Source organism: Aulostomus chinensis, chromosome 11 (genome assembly GCF_037954235.1).
Source record: "Aulostomus chinensis isolate RoL2024-O1b breed Wild chromosome 11, RoL_Achi_v1.0, whole genome shotgun sequence".
NCBI lineage: Eukaryota > Metazoa > Chordata > Actinopteri > Syngnathiformes > Aulostomidae > Aulostomus > Aulostomus chinensis.
This window is the reverse complement of record NC_141330.1, coordinates 23,138,323-23,161,767: the sequence shown is the minus strand read 5'-3', so window position 1 is coordinate 23,161,767 and position 23,445 is coordinate 23,138,323. Positions and strand designations below refer to the sequence as shown.

Sequence of the window (23,445 nt, the reverse complement as noted above, 5' to 3'; positions counted from 1 at the left end):
CTATATGAGGAGCACTCTGTGCCATCCTTCCCCTCTTTATGGATAAGAGTTATTATAAAGGATTGCCATGTCCATGCCCATTTTCCTTTATTTAATACGTAATTTTGTGTTTTAAATGGTAAGCAATAAATTCCATCTTATATAGAGTTCTTTTCATCATTCCATCATCTCATGGAGATTTTCAAGTTTTTAGCCCTGATATGTGCCATTTAATCTCCTATAAAGTGACTGGTTTTATTCATTAATTTTTGTGGGGAAAACTCTATAATTTCAGTTGTTCAAGTAAGCCCTAATTTGATTCACATCTACTCTTGTAACATTCCTCTGTGCATTTTCATAATAATTTGTAACCTTTATTTGTAATTATTTCTGACTGTTCCATTTTTATTTCTGCTGTATGGGCTTTATTTTTTTGTCCTTTAATTTTATATGCCAAAATAAGAGATGTTGGTCATAACCAATTTCTAAGTAAACCTGATCAATCTCTCAGTTTCAGTTTCTGTTTGGATATTGTCCAATTCCTCATGCTTTTCCCTCAATTTAATTTAAACTTCAACACAACTTGTCACTCTGTTAGTATTCCATTATTTCTTTACTTTTCTCTCTCCTTTTCAAATTCTGATGAGTATGATATTATATGACCTCTAACAACTGCTTTGGCCCCTTACCAAAATGTCATTAGATAAATGTCATCAATATTATTTATCTGTACATATGCAGTCAGGTCTTTTTGAAATTCAGACAGCAGATGATCGCTCATTACCATTGTAGGAAACTTCAGACTTGACCTGAGACCAGGGGTGGACTGAGGAAAAAAAAGTGGCCTGGGAGTCATTAACAGACCAGCCTACTTCATGTGTGGTGTGGGAAGCCAGCCAGCCGGCAACATAAGTTTATGTAACTCGATGAAAAAATGCATTTTACATTATTTTGGCTCATAATTCGATTAGTAATCAATAACCTGAACTCTTGAGTACCGAAAGGTAAAATAACTTCAGCAGTATGGGGATTTTACAGCATGTAGTGATGTTAATGCTAACATATCCCTGATACAATAACATTTGGCCAATTTGCCTTGTTGATAGACATATAGAATTGCATGACACTGACTTTCTATACCCAGAGCAGTGATGGGAATAACAGCATTAAAATAAACGCTGTTACTAACGGCATTACTTTTGTCAGTAATGGGTCATCGAACTAATTATTTCTCTATCGTTACAACAGTGTTACTGTTACCAACACGCCGTCACTACATTACTGCTGAAGCTACTTATTGAAGCTGTCAACTGACTCAGCTCACAGACACACGAGCCGCAAATGTGTATGTTTTTTCTCCTTTGGTGAGGGAAGGAGGGGAGGGGCGAGATAACTGCCGAAGTAATAACGATTGGCTAAGATAGAGTAAGATTTCATGTTAAGCTAAACAGAGACATCAGGTGGGCGGGTGCTGACACACAAACACACCCAGCACGTAGCAGCACACACACATACAGATGGAAATATAGGCACTACTGTAACTTCATGGAGTTTTAAGGTAAAAATGTACATGTTGAGTGTACGTTATGTCATCCCAGAGCGAGAGCAAAGAGGCTGTCAACGTCCAATGTAAGCAACTCCAGTTGAATGAAGCACCTCTCGATGGCACACGCTTCTACTAAACTAGTGGCCAGAAACACCGTTGACACCACTAATGGTGATAGCAAGCCAGGTGCTGTTAATGTGAGCTCCGCTAACAAAGAAGGACACAGAGCCACGCCATCCAAGCAGCCACAGCTGGATTTTTCTGCCCCGTTCCACAAAAACTTGTGACACAGACAGAACTTAACAAACTGATAGGCTGTTTGGTTGTTGAAAACATGCTGCCGTTGTCAACAGTTGATTCAGACTTCAGAGTCCTCATAGGCAAAATACCAAGGAAATGAGGAGCAGCTCCGCCCTCCAGAAAGACATTTTCTAAATAAATAAAAACAAATTCTTTGACATTTTAAACTTAAAAGAAAAAAGAGTAACGCAACAGTTTCTTTCCCTGGTAACTAGTTACTTTCATAGTGGAGTAACTCAGTTATTAACTCAGTTACTTTTTGGGAGAAGTAACTAGTAACTATAACTAATTACTTTTTCAAAGTAATGTGCCCAACACTGACCCAGAGTAAACCACTAGAGGGATTTACAACAATAAGCCAATTTCAATAAAAATGTTATTTAAAAATAGTGGAACAACAAAACTAAAAGTACATAAAAACTTTATCCAGACTATTTATGAAAACAAAAACTAAATTCAAAATAGCAAACTGACATTTGAAAACTGAAAACATGAAATGTGAAAAATACTGGCAAGCCCACCAGCTTTGACGTTCACTTGGTTCACCATACTCAAGCAACTTTACACTTTTTACCTTCTGATGGATGATGTTATCATCATTGCTGGACTCAGGTGCATGTTTGGAAATATCCAGCTGTCAAAGCTCATCGCTAACACTGCTAGTGCTGGGTGTGGCAACATCAGATTCTCGTCTGGTGGTGATGGCCGAACCCGAACGACCACCAAACAAGCCCAATATTTTCGTACTTGTTGCTGCAACTCCCTCGAGGGATTTCTTTTTTGTACCCCTTAACTTTTCAGCACCACCTTTAGTTTTTTTTTTGCCTTTTTTATGCTGCATTTGCCCAGATCACGTTGGCTCGCTATCTGCCAAGGCTGTTTTGCACCGTTAGCACAGTGTGATTGATTGACAAGTGACAGTGACAGTGACAGTGACAGCTGCAACAGCCTGAGGAAATGGATGGGATAGTCCATCAAACCAATAGCTGCCCGACCCAGCCCCCCACCACTAGCAATTCAACGCTGTTGGCCATTTCACTAAATTTTTGTCTTAGTTTTTCTTTTTCTTGTGGCCAGGCCAGCCAGGGAAGTCCCCGACTTCCCCGTATGCCAGTCTGCCCTTGCTTGAGACTTAAGCTCAAAGACTTGAGACTTAAATTGACTTGATCTGAAAGACTTATGAGCATCTCTGTCATATATACATAAGTACTTATCTACTGTCAGTATAAATCAGACAGAAATACAGAGAGAGAGAGAGAGAGAGAGAGGGCGAGAGAGAGAATTTAAATATTGGGGGGCTTTCAGGACATCAAGTCTCACACTGCCACCCCCATTATTCTCACCCAGCTGCATTTTCACAAGTGTGATTTCATTGACTACTGAATGCTAAAGTACTCAAATGTCTCCTACATTTGACTAAAATAATGTAATATCAGGTGGCATGGTGGTGCAGTGGTTAGCACTGTCAGCTCACAGTAAGAAGTTTCTGGTTTTGAGCCCCGGCTCATAACAATAAATAACTGTTTTCATCACTCATGGCGCTAACATTAGCATTAACTAGCAATAATGTTAGATTCCTAATTAAAGATACGAACAAAATAGCTGGTAGCTAAACCTAGTAAAAAGCAACGTCTTTGGGATAAATGTATTTTATATGGGGTTGATATGATGTAAATCAATTAAAAAGAAAAATATCAACTTAAGTGGTGATACACAAATTGAACAACAGTAGTTATGCTCATCATCTGGTGGTACAGCTCTCAAATGGGCTACACAGTGGTTGGAAATCACAACAAAAACTAAAACTTTTCGTGATAATTATATTTTTGATTATGGTCATTTTTGATGACATCAATTATTATTCTTTTATTGATTAAAAAGGAATGGATGCACTTAAAATGACAATTTAAGAAAAATTAAAATAGAGGCTTTTATCTTTCCTGAATATGTTCAGGTTTTTCATAAATGTAGTTGAAATATTATTTCATACTATGATTATAACAGAAAATATTCTAGGGTCTTAAAAGTTGACAAAAACACTGGCAGTGGCTGGCTACTTTTTAAATGCAGGCAGGGACAAAATTTATATTTTTTTAATGGGTTAAATTAAGTCTGTTCCAACAACATCCTCGTCTTCCAACTGGCTGAAGTAATGTGTATGTGCTCCAGTTATACTGATCAAAAAGTAGCTGCAAATCACATCATCATTGTGTATGTATGCGCATCAGAATACATTTATACATTTAAATATATCCCTCCACAGTTGTCCATTGAATTTAATGGTGCACTCAAAGTGATCAATGGTGTCGAGTCAACTCAAATTGCAAACTAAAAGTACTGTTGACTAAGGCTACACACATAATTTCCAGTGGGGCTGTACAGTATCAACAGATCTCTCCTAGGCTTCCCTAGCTAAGTTTAACTTGAAAAGTGTTATCATGAGGATAGCAACACAGAGGACAGTGATTGTTTTTCTGTTGTATGTGTTGCTCCCATTATTTTTTCAAACTAACCAGCAGGACTAGGCATGCAAGCGCTTGTGTGTGTGCACAAGGGGTTTGAGATAGAGAGAAATTGGGGCGAGGAGGGCCAAACAGTTGGTGCACCTGTATGGACAAAATGACACAGTGCTGCTGTCAGACAGGCAAGAGGTACTAAATATGATTTGGCATGCCAGACATGTTTATTGAGTGCAACTCTGTGCTCTGCAATCTGTCTGTCTGGAGTGGACCTTTTTTCTACTTAGCTCTTTGCTGAAAATGCAAGGTTTGCTACAAGTCAGTGCTTATGCATGTACCCTTGCACCACTCCCTCACTCCAGCTTTTTCAGCCAGGGAGATGCATTGCTGTTAATTCAAAAGTCTTTTTGAGGCCTGGTGTTAAAGCTGAGTCATATCCATCTTTTGTTCTGACATTTGGAATGGCATTCAGTAATCCACAAAGAATTTCACAAAAAGTTGTTTTCATCTTATATCTATCTACTGTTACTATTTTAATTTCCATATGTCATCTTTATATTTTATGTTTGCTTACCATCTTAAGGCTGCTTTTATATCTTTTATCCTGCATGCACTATTGTATATTGTATACCCTTTAATTTTTTTAGGTAAGAGACCTGATATAATAGCAGTATGGTGGTGCAGTGTTTAGCACTGTTGCATCACAGCAAGAAGGTTTTGAATTCAAGCCCCGGCTTGAGCATGGGATCTTTCTGTGGGGAGTTTGCATGTTCTCCCTGTGCCTGCATGTTCTTTCCGGGTACCTCAGCTTCCTCCCACAGTCCAGAGGCATGCAAGAGGGGACAAGGCTAATTGGATACTCTAAACTGACCATAGGTGAGGCTGTGAGTGGGAATGGTTGTCTGTCTATAAGTGTTGGCCCTGCTATGGACTGGTGTCCCATCCAGAGTGTATCTCACCCAAAAGCTGCTGGGAAAGGCTCCAGTCCCCCTGCGAACCTTAACAGGATAAGTGGAAGAAAATGGATGGATGGATGGAATGTTGTGCAGTTTCAAGTCTCACTCAATATTAAGATGAACTCAAAATTGATCATTGTTATGAAAATGTACTTCCATTAAACAAATTTGTCTTGACCCTCATCTTGATCCTTGGGTAGTCTGACAGTACTTGAGATGGAAAACAGAATGAACCCCTGCATTTCTCAGCCATTTCCCCAGTTAATCCAATACCTGGCAACTCCTGAGGTCCTGAGGTTGGTGACGACACATAGACATCACGTGATATCAACATGTTTATGCATATCAGAGATCCTCAGTAGTTTGTTAGTCAACTCATCAGAATGTAAATATTTTGGATGCAATAAAATTTTCAAATTTTTCTTATTATTTTTTTCTGGTAAATTTAGACTTTCATTCTGCACCTTTGTAAAAGTTCTGTGGATCGATTTGTTTTGGAAAATGGTTTGTTTTCTTAAACTTGTCCCTTGCACCTTTAACATGAACGTTATTCTTATTTTATTGACTGGGAGTGGACTGCTTTATGCCCTAATCACATTTACAGTTACGTACATTCATACCTGGAAGCTGTTCACTGCTGGCCACTGCACAGGTCCACCGAAGCAGTCAAGGTTGAGGGTTTTGCTCAATGGGCACCTCAATGGCGGTAATGACGAGCTCTTCACTTGCCCCACCCTGATAAGTTTAGAACAGCCAGAATAAGGTGACGTATTCATACAGTACAAAAGAAAATTCTGTTTGTGGTGAATTAATAATTGTTGATCGATCAATCTGATCAATGTCAAACTTGACTTCAGCTTTTCTGACACCTCCAAGAAGTGCACTGCCAAATTGAAGGATCTGGGGCCTCATGTATCAATACTTGCATGGATCTCATACTAAAAAACTGCGGTGCAAGAATCGCAAAAATTGCTTACACTCTGTATCAATCTGTGCGAGCGCTGGAATCCAAGCACGTTTCCTTGATACATCCCAATCAGCGTGGAATTGAGCGCAGATGTCGGACTGACCAGGCCCACCCCCGTTGCGCCCACCTAAAAATACGTAGATTCATTTAAATAGGGTCTCCGCTGTCCGCATTCCCAAAACAATGTTAAAGAAAATTAGGTTTGCGGCGTGCGATGTGGAGGTGCTGGTCGGGGAGGTGGAGGAGAGGCAGCAGATTGTGTTTGGCAGCCTGTCCAGTGGTGTCAGTAGAAACAATAAATGTTGCGAGTGGGATAAGGTGTGTGAGAGAGTGAACGCAGTGGGTTGGGAGCAACGCACCCCCGCAGACATTAAAAAAGAGTGGTCGGACCTATTATTGGCTAAAGTTCCCTTCTAATCACCAGTGTTGTTTATCATCATGTTCATACATCTTAACCACTTCTAATGAAGGACAGAACGAGTCGCTACGCGTGTTTTAAGTTTTATGACAATGGTAGAAAGGTGTTGGCTCCTCCTTTACTGAACAATCAAAGTGATACAAAGCACAGTTTTCCTCACTAAACCTGTGCGAGCATAACTACGTCATAAGCTTGCACTACTGCTAGCGCTCTGAAAGAGTTCCTCTCTATTTCTAATGCATGTCGGCGATTCTAATTTCCTAGACAATACTAAATTCAACACTGCGCAATCACTAAATGCAATAACTACAATAATCAATTGGCTTCAATCTAAATTTAAATAACAATATGGAAAATGGCACTAACAGGGCCTCAAGGTGGAGGTCAAGCGGTGTACAGCTGCCCTCCGGAGGAGTGCCGGCCAGACAGGTGGGGGTCAGGCAGAGGGGCATCTGACGGAATTTGAGCAGCGGGTGCCCGTCCGCCGGCTCAGAGTCATCCGCCAAGACCAGGCGCATTCGGGCCAGCCCGTCCCCCGGCCTCAGCACCAGCACCAGGCCGACAAGCGGCGGACGGTCCTCCAGCCCACCCGGACCCACCGGCACATCCTCCGGCCCACACGGATCCAGTGGGAGGTTCGTCACACAGGCGACATTATTAGGGGAATAACGGGGATAAATGAGCAGCTCGACCACCTGATAAATGTTCTGGAACGTTTAGTGGACAAAATAAATTAATCTGGCTTCATGAACGTGTAATCGCTTCTTACCCATTCACAATGTGGAAATGAAATTCTGACGTGCGAGGACGGCTGCCCTGTCAGGATTGGCGTCCATCCCTCCAGCCATCGATGATCTGCACATTGATAGAGTGGAAACCCTTACGATGAACGTAAGCGTACTCTTCATAGAGGGGAGCGCCGGTCACAGCTTCTCACAAATTTGCAAGAGGATGGCCCGTGGTAGCTGGAACCGGCTCAACAGCCACTCGTCAGAATTCTGGTGCAAGTCCTCCCTGATATGTCGCTCCTGTCTTATTGCACCGTTTGCCACGTCCTCCAACAGCGCAAGTACTGCCATTGTTGAAAATTGCACATTCAGCACAATCGGGAAGGCTCTTTTATAGCCGCTTACATAATGCCAACAGGTGTTTGTTTTTGTGATTGTTTTGATGGCTTTTTTGTGCCCGATGTACGTGCGGTTGTCAAATAATGTCAGTTACCAAACACTGCCACAGGGTGTCGTCAACAGACCAAAGTGCAGTTAAGGTTAATGCAAGAATCGGCTTTCCGCCAACTTCTACAGCACCTCCAGAGTTGGCGTGAAACAGCGCAAGAATCGACGAACTTTTCGCGTTGATACATCTGAACGTGAGCGCCGATCCTGGCATACGCAAGTTTTTCTTGCGTAAACCGCGTTGATACATGAGGCCCCTGGGCTTTAATACCCCCCAAACTTTGTTGATGCAAGTATTACCAAAGATATTTTTCAAAAGATGGCCTGAAACACGGAATAATGTGTCATACATGTGCACTTGAGTCAGATGAAGCACAAGCAGCAAGCTGAGTTCGTTCTTTCTGTAGGTCAAATGAGTAAAATGATAGGATGACCAACAGAGATGACAGTCTGGATTCTGCCTGATAGTTTTGATGTTCTGTGACATAATCTAGGTGTCAGAGAGCACACAGATTAATATAAACAGGCTACAAATTAAAATCATATTGAGAGACTGAGATGAAAGACGGGATTATAGATAGCTTTGATTCTGTTTGTATGTGGTGGTCAATGTAGTCAGGAATCAAGGACAATATGGACACTGCACTGACTGAGGTGACCATCATAATGACTTACATTAAAGTTTGGCTAGGTAGGTTTGTTAGCATCACACAAACCATACCCCCACCCCTCACACGAGGCACTGCAATACATAAAGTAAATCTGAATTCTGTCATCTCACAATAAGGCTAAATTTATCTAAAGCTTGATCAAGATACAAAGCATACAGTAATTGTAATAGCATCAAAACTCCCTCAAAAAACAAGCATACGTTAATATATAAACATGTTTTTCAAAACAGTTAAAGAGTTCTTCAGTCAAAAAACAACATTTGAATGAATATTTATTGGAAGATAGATAAGAGCCCATGAAAATAGAAGACACTATTTTATGTCTGACATTACTTAAAAAAGTTGAATCTTGCTCATTTGCTATCGGTTTATTTTTTTTTAACAACTTTCCATTCTGTCTGACTTTCATCAGGAATAGAGGCAATAAGAAATTTTAGGCATCCTGTGTTAATGTTAACCAGATGTGCAGCACTTGGAAAAAAGTTAAAGCTTAGCAACAATGATTACACACAGTAGCACAATTTATTTAAAAAAAAAAGTACGTGTTCAAAATAAAAGATATGAGTACACAGCTGTCAGCCTGGACCCTCAGAACAGCGGCATGACAGGCGTCCGCCTGGACCCCCGGAACAGGGGCCAATGCGGTGAACGACGAGGCCCTCGGAACAGGGGCCAGAGCGGCGTCCGACGAGGCCCTCGGGGCCTGAGTGGCGTCCGACCAGACCCTCAGAGCTGGGACATTTGCAGCGGCGGCAGTCAGGACAGGAGTGGCACCAGCCAGGACCATCAGCAGAGAAGCAGGAGTAGCGCCCACCAGGACCCTCAATGCTGGGACAGGAATGACGCCAGCCAGGACCATCGGCGGCAAACCAGGAGCGGCGTCCACTGACACAGGAGGGATGCCCACCAGGTCCTTCAGCACCAGAAGAAGAGTGGCACTCACCAGGACCCTCGACGCCGGGACAGGAATGGGTCCAGCCAGGACCCTCAGCAGAAAAACAAGAGTAGCGCCCACCAGGACCTTCGGCGCTGGAACAGGAGTGGCGCCACCCAGGACCCTCGACGCTGGGACAGAAATGGTGCCAGCCAGGACCCTTGAGAGCAAAGCAGGAGCAGCATCCGCCGACACAGGAGTGATGCCCGCCAGAACTCTCGGCGCCGGACAGGAATGGCACCTGCCAGGACCCTCAGCATCAGCACACGTTGGAGACCGGGAGCCCTGAATTCAGTCAAACCAAGGCTCAAGGATCGGCATCCTTGCCCCCTCCTTCACATTCTGACCTCCACCGCAGAGCTAGATGCAGTACCCTTCGACGCCAGAACAGGAATGGCATCCACTGCGACCCCCAACGCCAGAACAGGGATGGTGCCCGCAGGGACCTTGACACTAAAACAGGAATGGCGTCCACCAGTGGCAGCAGCTTTGCTAGAGAGAGGACTGGAGACAACCGCGGCTGAGCAGGAGGGTGGCCAACCGACCCTGTGCCCGCAGGCTGGGAGCTCCTGTCTGTCCTGAACAGGCAGCCCCAAGCTGCCCTGAGGGCTTGTTTCACCAAGCGAGGACCCCCCCGTATAGTCCTCAATGTATGGTGACTCTCGTTCCACCGTCTTCTGGGCCATTAAACAAAAATAGTCCAAGAGAGTCATCATACATGGGGGCAAAATCGTCTGCTGGGTCTTTTCTTGTGGTCGGGTCATTCTGTCACAAGGTGTGCTGGGCAAGTAACAGAATAGCAGACGGAGAAAAGGAGTGCTAAAAAAGGGGTGTTTATTAATTAATGAGACTTGCATGGGAACACGAGGGGCAAACAGGGTGCTTGAGTCTTGAGACGGGAGACCGGGGGCTTGAGGCTAGGGACAGGAGACCGGGGCTTGAGGCCTGAGACGACGATGACAAGACTTGTGACATGACACAAATGACGTGAACTAATAAAAAGGACCCAACATGAACAAAGGGAAATATGGAGGTTAAGTACACTGGGGAAACAAGACACAGGTGCGAAACCACCCAGGTGAGATACATGAGGTAATCACAGGGAGGAGCACAGGAAGACAGGACACTGACTTCACAATATAACAGGAAACGTGAGACAGGGATCGTGACGTCTGTATTGTGATTGATCTAAATAATTGTATGTATATCATACAGATTGCCTTATTTTGGTTGCATAGATTTTGAGTCTGTGCCAAAGATTCAGTATGAGCTCTAAAATATAGTGAAGATTGTGAATATAATGGGAGGGGTAGATATATGGCACAAAAAAAAACTTTCAGTCAAAGACTTTAAATATAACTCAAATCACTAGAATTCATATTCATATCCATATTATTTCCTCATTCCACACAGCTTGTCAACATCTGTTCGAAATTGTAAGATTGGTTCCTGCACCTGCAGATGGCAAATACAATAAAGCCAGATTATCAGATCAAAAATTCTGTGATGACATCAAGAAAGCGCAATCCATATTTTTTTGGAAATGAACAATTATGGTCTGGTGTACTTGAAACTAGTCAAGCATATTTGAAAGGACTAATTATTTCCTTTTGTAGTGAAAGGAACCATGTCTGTCTGCTGAAGAAAAAAATTATGTGCTAAATTTACTGTAAAGTGTTTGCTTTAGCTGTATTATTACTCCTAGCAGCATCCATGGGAACATCACACTAAAACTGCAATATCAGATCAACAATGGAAAACAATCCTGTTAAATTCTAAAGGAATATGTAAAAACTCCAAACCTAACTAAAATCAATTTATGATCACCCCCAAAACACAAACCATATCACTTTCCAGAAGCACATATGACAAAGGCTGTTTCTGGTGAATTTGTATGGTGTAAGCAGCAACTTGGCACTTATAGTATGTGTATGTGGTTCTGTCCCAAAATTCGAACATTTTGGAATGAGATTCATAACAAAATATAGTAAACTGTACTATTCAGCTTAATCTGTGCTGCATTTCAGGCCTACTACCTGCCTTGTCTCAACTAAAAAAAAACCAACATAATACAAAAAAAAAAACATAATATGGTGGTGGTCAAGCTGTGGTATGTAATAAATGAGCTCCCCCAAATGATATGTGGAAGAATTGCTGAATTTTTTGGGAAAATAAACAAGTCAAAAGCGTTTAAAAACAAAGAATACCATCAAAATAGTAAATATTTAAAATGAAAATACATTAACTGATTTGTAATTCAAAATAAGTTTTTTCTTTCTTTGACATTTTGGTGTCATATCCCTATGCAGCTGAAGCAACTATAGCATCCACAGTACCTGTTCCTGCTGATGCTAGTAACATATGACACTAGACAGAAAGGAGATATGACTCAAGTTGGAGCCATGGCTCCAAAGTTGGATCCCTTTTAAACAAAAGTTTTCTCATTAATGACTTGATTAATGACTTTAGACAATAATATTGATTCTATGTTTTTAACTGAAACATGGTATTGCACTGATGGGCCAGCAACTCTCACTGAGGCCTCCCCACCAAACCACATTTTTTCATTTTCGACATGTTAAAAAGTGGAGTTATAGCAACTTTTCTCAGCATCACTTGGTTTTCAACACATTACATTTGATGAATACATGTATTTTATACTTTGTGTGTGTGTGTGTGTGTGTGTGTGTGTGTGTTTACAGGCCACCCAAACAATGCCCTTCTTTTATCTCAGATTTTTCAGAAGTACCCAACCCCAATTTTTTTTTTAAATCAATTTGGGGCTTTGTAGATGAAGATGTTTTTAATATTGTGAATTATTCTTTTCAGACAAGGGATTTCCATACCGCATTTAATACCAAATGGTTAAGCCCGCACTGAAGATAAATAAGTTTGATCCCTTACGATTCAGTAACTAAAGACCAGAATCCAATTATGCAATTTATAAGCAAATCTTTCAAGAAGCTTGATTTAAATCAGTTCAGTGATTTTATGTATCACCGCAGTGGGTTTGAACATTGCCAGTCTGGCTTTCAGGCCACTCACAGCACTACTCAAAGTATTGAACAACCTCAGGTCAAATATCGGCATAAGAAAGCGCTCTTTATTGGTCCTTCTTGACTCAAGTGCCGCCTTTGATACAGCTGACCACTCTATTCTTTCAGGCAGACTTTACAGTCAGGGTGGCTTTTCTGGTACTGTTTTATCTAGTTTGAATCTTTTCCTACTGAGAGAGAATTTTATACCATATAACCATGGAAGATTTTTCATCAAGAAGCTACAAAATGGATTGTGGGGTTCCTCAAGGTGCAATTTGAGGTTCAACACTTCTTAATATCTATATGCTGTGTAGCACCCTATAATGTAATAATTTACTGAAAATGTAATAACATCTCAAAATGTAATTAAATTTGCAATTGACTTGATCAAAAATGTAATAAAACCCAATAATGTAATAACGTCACCAATTTTACTACCACTAATGTAATACCTTATTACATTTGTGGGAATTTTTTTACATTTTCAGTTTGGTCTTTTTTCCAAAACTGATAACGTAATACTTGATAGATAATGTAATATATATGTTCATTTTCTGTCCAGAGTTCTACATTTTGTGTTTTGAGAATCTAAGACAGTTATATACACTGGATTTGAAACAACAGAATGACCACTGGGTTACATCGCACACCTGGAGTACCATATAGCCATATGCATATGTGAAAATAGGGAAATGCAATGACATCCTGGTCCTACAGAGTGAGTGATAGACTTACCTCCTTGGGAGACCAGAATTCCAGCTCAGATATAAGCTTCTGAGCAGCACTGGAGACCCCAGGTAACTCTGCCCTAAACATACCTCTTCACTCCACAGTTTTCCATCAAAATTATCACTGGAAAGTACGGTATGGAAAATCCATATACAGATACATTCTAACAGTGCAAGATGTCTTCAGTAGATATGGCTGGCTTAAGCCACCGAAAGAGAAAAGTAGCAGTGAAATAGCCAACTACTTGAATTTGATCTACAGTGAACATGGGCCTCCGAAAATAATACAACTTGGCCAAGGTAAAGAGTTCCATGGTACTGTGAGGAAACTCACGCAGTCCCTTAAAGTGAAGATCATGCAAAGTGCCCCTTATCATCCACAGTCAGAGTCAAGGAAAAGTAGGGTACATGCATCAATTATTGCAGAACAAGATGTTGTACGACCATGGGTAAGCCATTTACCAGTCTATGCCAGAGTACTGAATGAAGACCCAAAGAAGACCCTGCACTGGGCTTCACCTTTTCAGGTCTACTATGACAGAAAAAGCAATAATGTCGTGCAACCTATGGATTGTGATCTTTCAGAGGTGGAAAGAGAGACCCATCTATATAATTTTAGTAGCACTTTAACTACCAAGGGACAACAACAATCATTTGACCACAGACAAGAAATAATTAGGCAAAAAGCACGTCAAGCAAACAAGAAATGCATGGACAGACTAATCCTAAAAGCCTCGGGATCCACACCAGTCTCAATATACTGTGTCGGTGAAGTTGGTAAAAATAAAGGAAGTCACCAAGAAGCATGCTGCACCAATGTCAAAAGAAATTTTTTAATCAGATACTCTAAATTGACCATAGGTGTGGCTGTGAGAGTGAATGGTTGTCTGTCTATAAGTATGTGTTGACCCCGTGATGGACTGGCGACCCGTCCAGGGTGAACCCCGCCTCTTGCCCAAAAGCAGCTGGGATAATATCCAGTCCCCCCTTAACAGGATGAGGGGTAGAAAATGGATGGATGGATGGATAGAAGGACAGTGTAGCTTGATCCTCTCCCAGAGGGAAACTGCCAGTTTGCAGCTATGGCTGATCAGTTAGCAAACCTGGGAATCTTCCAGTCACCTGCAACCTTAAGAGAAGAGATTTTATCAGTTTTGACTGTCTTGTACATGGTAATTGGGATGACTATATCAACCATATGGCTGAGGCTGGGACTTTTGGAGATCAAATCACTCTCCAACTAGCTGCACAAATGTTCCACACTGAGTTTCTAATTGTTTCAACTTTTGGCATGGATGCTACCTCAATTGTTTCTCTCACTAAAGGATACCATGAAGAAGTGGCCACATTGGCTCTTGGTCACATTGTAGATGGGCATGAGGATCACTATGTCAACCTTAATGGTCCTGTCAGCTCCTACACTGAGTGTATTAAGGAAGAGGAAATGCTAAGGATCCCTGCAAGTAGACACACCGCAACAAGGCTGGCATGTGAAGTTGAAATTAAAGGTGGTTCTATTCTTGACATTCCTTTGATGAGCTCCCCGGAATCTCCTGTCAATGCATCAAATTCTGACATAGTATCTCCTGCCACCCTGCTATTGGAAATGCTGGAACTAATCATCAAGTTCACTCTTGAGATGGATATGAGCATGTAAGGAACACTTAACAGGGTTTCTCATCTATTCAGAAATCTGTGCAAATCTTTCCTACCTGAGATCTTTGTGCCAGATGCATTGGCTGCAAAGCTGAAATGGGAATGGGAAAATGAACTGACAATCAGTGTGATGAAACTGTATAAATCATCTGGTTGCTTTAGTGGTTTATCACTTTGACTCAACAGCTCTTCTCTACACATGCAAATTGAATGAAAGCATGGTTTGTGTTTAAAAAGCTTAGTTTAGGGAGTTATCAAGTGAGAGGTATATACTGGAAATAGATTGTTGATGAATTTAGATACTGTAAAATGACTGTTTCAGCATTGCAAGTGTAAGCGATGTGATGTGAACTCAAACTAGTCTCCCAAAAGCTCACATTTCAAAGCTGGGTTTCTAAAGGTTGAGTTATATTGTTTGGATGAATCACCACCTTGCATGTGTTACTTTTGAAACTGTTGGACTACCCGGTTATTTTATCAATTGTTATTGGTGAGATATCCAACCTCTAGAATTTATATTTGGTTCAGAGTAAGTTAAATGAATCATTGTTAACTAGTCTGATGCAACCAAAGACATTAAAATGTTGTTTTATACAAGTCATTAACATGTATCATGTTTTGGTTAATAAATGGAGACTGAGGAACATGCAGAACTACCATGACATGAAGTTCTGTCATTTACATTTTTATTTAACCTTTATTTATACAGGTAAAGCTCAGAACATACTATGACAGTATGTCAGCTGAACACTATGTCACTTGGCATAGAGTAAGATGTCAATTTGACATTGAAGGTGATATAATTATTTATGGGGATATGTAGGCCTATGTTTATGTCAGGTGTCATGTAATGTTGTGAATTTTATTACATTATTTGTGAAGTTATTACATTTGGGTTTATTACATTTTCAAACGAGTTAGATGCAAATTTATTACATTTTCAGGCATGATTACATTTTCATGAAATTATTACATTATAGGGTGCTACAAGCTGCCACTCGGAAAACTCATCAGGAAACACTTACAACTTTCTTATGCTGGTGACTCACAGCTGTACATAACCTTGGCTCCTGGTGCCTCAGGATCAATTGATGCCCTTTTTAACTGGATTTTTGATATACAGTCATGGATGGCAGAGAACTTTCTCCTGCTGAGCCAGGATAATGGTGAGGTCATAATTATTTGTCCTGAAGCTCAGAGAAAGACAGCATCTTATCATCTTAAGAATATTGCTTGAGGTCAACCATTGCTCTCTTGGGCGGACACAGATATGCATGCTTTTTTTACCTGAAAAGCAGATTATTGCAATGCTCTAATGTCTAGTTTTCCAAAGAGGAAAATCTCTGGTCATGGCCCCATCAGGAACGCATTTAGTTCTGTTATGGACACTTACGTGTTTTAGTGACTGTTTGGTTTGGAAGTTTTATGTGTTTCTTGTTTCTTCACTTACAGTATTTCTTATTTGTGTTTCTACCTGTGTTTTAGTTTGCTGGTGTTCAGTTCAAGTTTGATTTTTCTTTCCCTCTGTGTCTTTATGTGCATGTTACTTCCCGTCTTTGTCTGTTTCCCTTCTTTTTTGACAGCTTCACCTGGGTCTTGTTTTGTAAGAAGTCCTCGTCACATACAAAGTCCTGCTCCTAGTGCTTCTCACCCTAGAAGTTCCTTCCATGGCCTATTTCCCACCCTTTTTCATGTTTCAGCATCAGTTGAATGTATTTGAGTTTGGTTTTCTGTGTCAGTTTTCGTGAGATCCTCATGTTGTATTATGGAACATGACATCATGGCACCACTTATCCAGCCTGCTGGTTTCCCAGTTCCTTTTTTAGTTTTTGTGTTTAGTTTCCAAGACTAGCTTTTGTTGTTTCTTTGCCAATAATTTACAAATTGCCTTGCCTGCTTTCTTTCCATCTTCTGCATGCAGTTGTCCTGGCACAACCCCCACACAACACAATTACTGCAAAACTCAAGAACAGAAAGAGATCATACATTACTCCAACTTTGCATTGGCATGAATTTGTTTCAGAATTGATGTTAAGACCCATCCATCCATCCATTCATCCATCCATTTTCTTCCACTTATCCTGTTAAGGATTGTGGGGGGGCTGGAACCTATTCCAGTGGCTTTCAGGCGTGAGGTGGGGTTCATCCTGGACAGGTCGCCAGTCTATCGCAGGGCCAACATACATAGACAGACAACCATTCACACTCACAGTCACACCTACAGTCTATTCACAGTATATTATTGGTTTTTAAAGCTTTCAAAGGTCTTAGCCCTAGCTATTTATCAGATTTGGTTTTATCTTTTGAGCCTTACAGAACCCTGAGATCTCCCAGCAGTGACCTTTTAATCATCCTAAAAAAGTTAGGTAGCGCTAACCACTGCACCCCCGTGCCGCCCTCAAGGAATCATTAAATTAAATTGAAGCAGCATACTTATAAAGACTTATCATATTAAAGGTAATTTACAATGTATATGTGTGTAATAACTTTCCATAAATATAATAATGCACAAATGTAGTCACAGACGCCCAGAGAGGCGGCACAGTGGTGCAGTGGTTAGCACTGTCGCCTGACAGCAAGAAAGTTCTGGGTTCAAGCCCTGGCTCAGGCACGGAATCTTTCTGTGTAGAGTTTGCATGTTTTCCCTGTACCTGCGTGGGTTCTCTCCGGGTACTCTGGCTGCCTCCCACAGTCCAAAAACATGCAAATGGGGACTAGGTTGATTGAATACTCTAAATTGACCGTAGGTATGAGAGTGAGTGTGAATGGTGTCTGTCTATATTTATTGGCCCTGCGATGGACTGGTTAGTTAGAAAGTTATTGAAATTTTAAAGCAGAATATTTCCACCGTTCTTCGACTTTGTCTTGGTCATCCTCTGCTTATCAGGGTCCAGGTCGTGGGAGCAGCAGTCTCAGCAAGGAAACTCAGACTGCCCTCTCACCAGCCACATCCACCAGCTCTTCCGGGGAAATTTCAAGGCGCTCCCAGGTCAGTTGAGAGATATAACCCCTTCAGTGTGTCCTGGGTCGGCCCCGAGGCCTCCTCCCGATTGGACATGCCCGGAAAACCTCCCGAGGTAGGCGTCCAGAAGGCATCCTCACCAGATGCCCGAACCACCTCAACTGACTCCTATTGACATGGAGGAGCAGCGGCTTTACTCTGAGTCCCTCCTGAATAACTGAACTTCTCACCTTATCTCTAAGAGAGCCCAGCCACCCTGCGGAGGAAACTCATTTCGGTCGCTTGTATTCGCGATCTTGTTCTTTCGGTCATTACCAAAAGCTCACGACCATAGGTGAGGTTTGGAACATAGATTGACCGGTAAATCGAGAACTTTGCCTTTTATTTTCACCATTCAGCAAATGTAATAAATCCCTGCAAACATATTATTAAAATTGTTGGAAATTGTTTGTAGAAAATGTATTATGTTGGGATAATTATATTCAAAGCTGCAGATTTGTATTACACTTGTTTTACATTTGTGGTTTATTAGGTTTATGGATGCCCTGCAAAAACATATATATATATATATATATATATATATATATATATATATATATATATATATATATAATACACTCTAAAATAGGGTGCTTTCAATTTCCTTATGTCTGGCTCCATGATTTCAGCTCCAGATGAAGATGAGGCGTAATGGATTCAGAGCTGAATTTTATCAGAAAACTTTGCCAACAGGAATTTTGACAGACAGACAAAAGACGCAAGGAGAGGCAGAAGCAGACACTAGACACTGGTTCATGTTTATGTTCTTGTTTGGGATGATGCATAACACTTTCCCAAGCTGAGCCACAAGATGGCGTAATAAAATAATATCATCATCAGCAACACAAAGGCTTAAACTCTAAGTGTGTGTGTGTGTGTGTGTGTGTGTGTGTGTGTGTGTGTGTGTGTGTGTGTGTGTATGCAGACAGGGAAGATGGTAAGGGATTTGGTAAACAAGAATATATTTGGTATTCAGCCCTGCCTATAATTTCTCTGTCTGCTTGCTGCATAGTCTGTTTATGGGTTGTGTGTGTGTGTGTGTGTGTGTGTGTGTGTGTGTGTGTGTGTGTGTGTGTGTGTGTGTGTGTGTGTGTGTGTTTGTGTGTGTGTGTGAAATTTTACCATGGACAGGAGTTCTCCTAAATGACCCACTACCCCAACTGCCCCCTTCAGAGTGGACACAGGTGTTAAGGGGTGCATCATAACACCAAACCTTTTTGCGATCTACACTACTGCCATCTTCCACCATACCAGCCAAAATCTACTCAAGGGAACCCAATTCTGCCACAAGACCAATGGCAGACTTTTTAGCCTCAACAAGTTAGAGGCGAAAAGCAAGGTACACTGCTCCACCACCAGTACGCAAATGACAATGCTTTGGTTGCTCACTCTAAAGCAGACCTTAGAGCATCTTGGATGCCTTTGCCAAAGCTGATTGACTCATGAGGTTTAAGATTATAATCAAGAGAATCCAGATTTTACATCAACTTGCACCAGAAATAACCTCCCAAACCCTTACAATATGTGTAGAAAACAAGGCCCTGGAGGATGTGGATCGCTTTGCCTACCTTGGCAGTTTTCTCTCCACAAGAGTGGTCAATGTACCAATTTGTCTTTTGCTAGGCTGATGAGGAAGGTGTTTGGGAATAAGGACATCACCACCAAGACAAATCTGTTTATCTGTTGTCAGTGGTATACTTTACTGTGAAATGGAGCACTGCAATCCAAAAATTTTCCGCTAGGGATTAATAAAGGATTTCTGATTCTAATTCTGATGCTGAATTTTGCCTTCTTGCACTATGGGGCTGACAGGTGGACCACCTATAGCAGACAATTGAAACCCCTAGGGCCGTACCGCCAGCTGAGCTTCCGCTAGATCCTAAGAATCAGTTGGGAAAGCAGGCGGAACAGTGTCAATGTCATGAAGGAAACCAACATAACCACAGCCACCTCCATGCATCAGCTATGATGGCTGGGCCATGTAATATGCATGCCAAATACACACCTTCTGAAACAAATGTTTACAGGCCATTCAAAGAATTGTAAATTTCATTTTATGAATAAATTGTCATTTATTGTACTGGATATCAGTTATAAGAAAAGCTTTTAATTTAGCATGTTGACTGTTTTGTGCATAAGGATGAGAGAATGATATTACCTTAGGGAAGAAGAAAAGAATGCTTCTCAGTGTCTCAAGTGATATTGCTACTTCAGCTGGAAAGACAACAGTACTTCAATTTCTTGCTCCAATAAAATTATGAAAGCTTCTTCCATTTGGAAATTGCATCAGTATATTCCCCCTTCAAAAGAGTAAGTCCACTCACAGAGAAGAGTGGGAATTATTGGAAGCTGTCAAGGAAAATATTTATGCATTTGAAATTGGATATAGAACTTTGCCAGTGATGCGACACATAATGCCTAACATCTGTTGGAGATCTTTGCTCTTGCCATTTACTTTTTTGTATCACAGAATCATGTGTTACAATAGTACTTTATCTATCTATCTATCTATCTATCTATCTATCTATCTATCTATCTATCTATCTCTGTCTCTCTCTATATATACACACATGTGTTTGTGTGTGTATGCATATATATATATATATATATATATATATATATATATATATATATATATATATATATATATATATATATATATATATATATATATATATATATATATATATATATATATATATATATATATATATATATATATATCCTATATATATCCACCTGGGGGCGGCTCGGACACGGAATCTTCTCCGTGGAGTCTGCATGTTCTCCCTGTGCCTGCGTGGGTTCTCCATGGGTACTCCGGCTTCTTCCCACCGTCCAAAGAAGACATGCAACTGGGGACTAGGATAACTGGATACTCTAAATTGACTGTAGGTATGACTGCGAGTGTGAATGGTTGTCTGTCTATATGTGTTGGCCCTGCGATGGACTGGTGACCTGTCCGGTGTGTACCCCGCCTCTTGCCCGAAAAAGCCGCTGGGATAGGCTCCAGCCCCCCGTGACACTTAACAGGAGTAAACAGAGAATGGATGGATGGGATGGAGAACCACCTGTGAACCATCTATGACCCAGAGAACACAGTTTGAGATTCCACTGGTCTAGAGTAACATTCAGAGTCTTTTTTTCAGATTTGAACAGCGTAGTTTGTTTATAGAATCTAGACAGTTCTGCACTACAGTGTATATGTATGTGAGGTGGGTGGGAGGGTACCACTGTTGGTCAGATGCAGTGGATACATTGAGGGTCCTACCTCTTCGGTGCACATGTGGCAAGGAACTACAAGTCTCTTGTAGGGTCACCTCAAGGTTAACCCCATCAAGAGCTACAGTATCTCCACTGGTTAAAGTCCGCCACAACAAGGGAGTGAAACTTGAAGCGCTTTCCCCACCTTTCCAAGTAACACACCAGACCCACTAGTCACTGGCCTTGCCTCTCCCTCCCTCTTCTCTGCTTTCCCACAGTCATTGTCAAGTGTAGCCCTCTACTCACTTCGACCCACCCCAACACACTCACCATATTGCCCTATGTCCCATTCCTCCCCCATTTCTGTTGCTGCCTTCAGATACTCCCTGCCCAAGTTAATTTTTGACTTTTGCATATGTATGGTGATGCATATTTAGGTGATTTTCACTGTTGAGAAATAAATTACAAGAGGGACATAGAAAATCTATTAATATTCTGTCCTGCTGCACGTGAATAGATAAATTAACATCCACTTTAATATTTCCAGTGCTCAAGACAAGGTCTATAGATAGCCAGTTAATATTAATTGTGCAAGAAGTATTTTTTCAGTCATTTTAATAATTTAAGATATTGATTAAGTTAATTAAACCCACTTAACACTTAATGACGCTAAAACCTTCAGTGTTATTTAAACTCCATGCTTTCTTTCTTTTAATTTCACAGGGACATGTGGTTTTATGGCGTTTCCCCCGTTTTATTTATAATTGTAATTTTTCCATATGCTCTTGAAGACGGCACGTCTCTTTTCCTCTTTCTGCTCCTCCTCTTAAACCCTCTGATTTGCTAGCACGATTGTCATACAGCTTGTGGGCGAGGCTTAAGCCGTTTCAGTGCTGTTGCGTAGTTGGAGAAGGACAGCTGCTACCCTCACAGTAGCAGGGGAAGAAAGGGGGAAAAAACTGACTATGCGTGTACATGAAATGGCTCGTTTTCCAGTCGCTGTCTAATTCACTTTCCAGGCCGCTCCATGAGAAAGATGGCGTGACAGACACAGTGGATAATAAGTGTGAAACTGTCGGAGTCGGTCGTATCGGCGGACTCTGCTGCCGCTGCCTGGAAGTTTTTCGTTGTTTTCCCGTCGGGGGGCGGGGGGCGACGGTGGCGGCGGCGGCGGCGGCGGCTCTCTCTCCCCGGAGTGGTGTCCCAGTCTACCCAGCCCCATGCAAAACCTAACGGCCCCTGGTGGCCCCGGCAACTCCAATGTCACCTGCTCCTGCAACTGCACTGCTTCCCAGCCACATGGAATGGAGATATGTGAGTAACATTAGCTGACCTTAAAATCCTTCAAAGAGACTAACTGCTAGAATCTAATCCGTTTTATGTGACCTCACCACCAGCATCTAAGACGAGAAACTAACTCGCTTTCGGTCTTTTAGCAAGTAAAATTTCGACAGTATCAAATTAAAATTATATGGGCATATGCAGTATATATGAGCTATGTAAACTTTGTGGTGACCCTTTTGTTCTCAGTGTTTTAAAACGTCTCTTGTTGTCGTTCGAGTTATAGCACGAACAGATTTGTTTTACACTGAGTATTACACTTGTTGGTATGTTTTAGCTTGCTAATTTATTTTTCAAGCTTATGTGAAGCACGAATATTATTGAAAGAGTGTAAGACCATTAGTTTATAGTGACAGCCCATTAAATTACTGGAACGTAAGTGTTTCCCACAGTGTGTGTGTGTGTGTGTGTGTGTGTGTGTGTGTGTTTTAGCTTTGAAACAATTCTGATTTGTCAGTTTTGTTTTTTTACTAGCGGTGTTCTGTTATTATTACTGGAAGTTTACTGCTGAACTTTTTTCAGTTATTTTCTGACATAACAGATGGTTTTATTATATTGATTAATTGTGATTTAGCAACATGGGTGTTGGTCTGTGCATATTACTGTGTAGGATCACCACAGAGGGTTAAATAGTTTGCCTGTCAGCTTGACAGGAAACGCTGGAATGGTATGTTATGTCTGTCTGCTGTCTGAGCAGCCCAGAGAGAAACTATCATAATCAACTCTGCTGCTGCTGCCTTTTAGATCCACTGCAGATGTTTCTCTTTATGGCTGAGGGGGGGGGGGGGGGGGGGGGGCAGGCAGTCAGACATACACATGCAGGTAGGCAAACAGTAGAAATTAAGAGGACAGTCAGACAGATATTTGGACCAGACACTCACTGCAATTATATAGACTGAAGGCAAACAAATATGAGACAGAACCCTTGCAGGCATGTAAGCAGAGTAGAGGGCAGATTGACAACCAGGTACAGGAACTGGGGGAGATACAAACAAATATGTGGGTAGTCACATCCAAAGCCAGACAGACATATTGACTGACATACAGAAAAAGCTATTGACAGACAGACAGA

The 23,445-nt window shown here is 41.4% G+C and overlaps 1 protein-coding gene across 2 annotated transcripts in view; it reads left to right on the top strand.

The window, feature by feature from the left end:
* LOC147253796 (low-density lipoprotein receptor class A domain-containing protein 4-like) overlaps positions 1-23,445 on the top strand; it is a 193,745-nt gene that overhangs the window by 115,273 nt on the left and 55,027 nt on the right. The window contains exon 1 of one of the 2 annotated variants that reach the window (XM_086219102.1): positions 21,919-22,346. The exons of the other annotated variant lie outside the window; for it this stretch is intronic. Within the exon in view, the coding sequence (XP_086075228.1) occupies positions 22,253-22,346 (94 nt within the window). The 5' untranslated portion in view covers positions 21,919-22,252. Of the gene's footprint in view, positions 1-21,918; positions 22,347-23,445 lie in introns of those variants that run through there. 2 annotated transcript variants of the gene reach the window in all.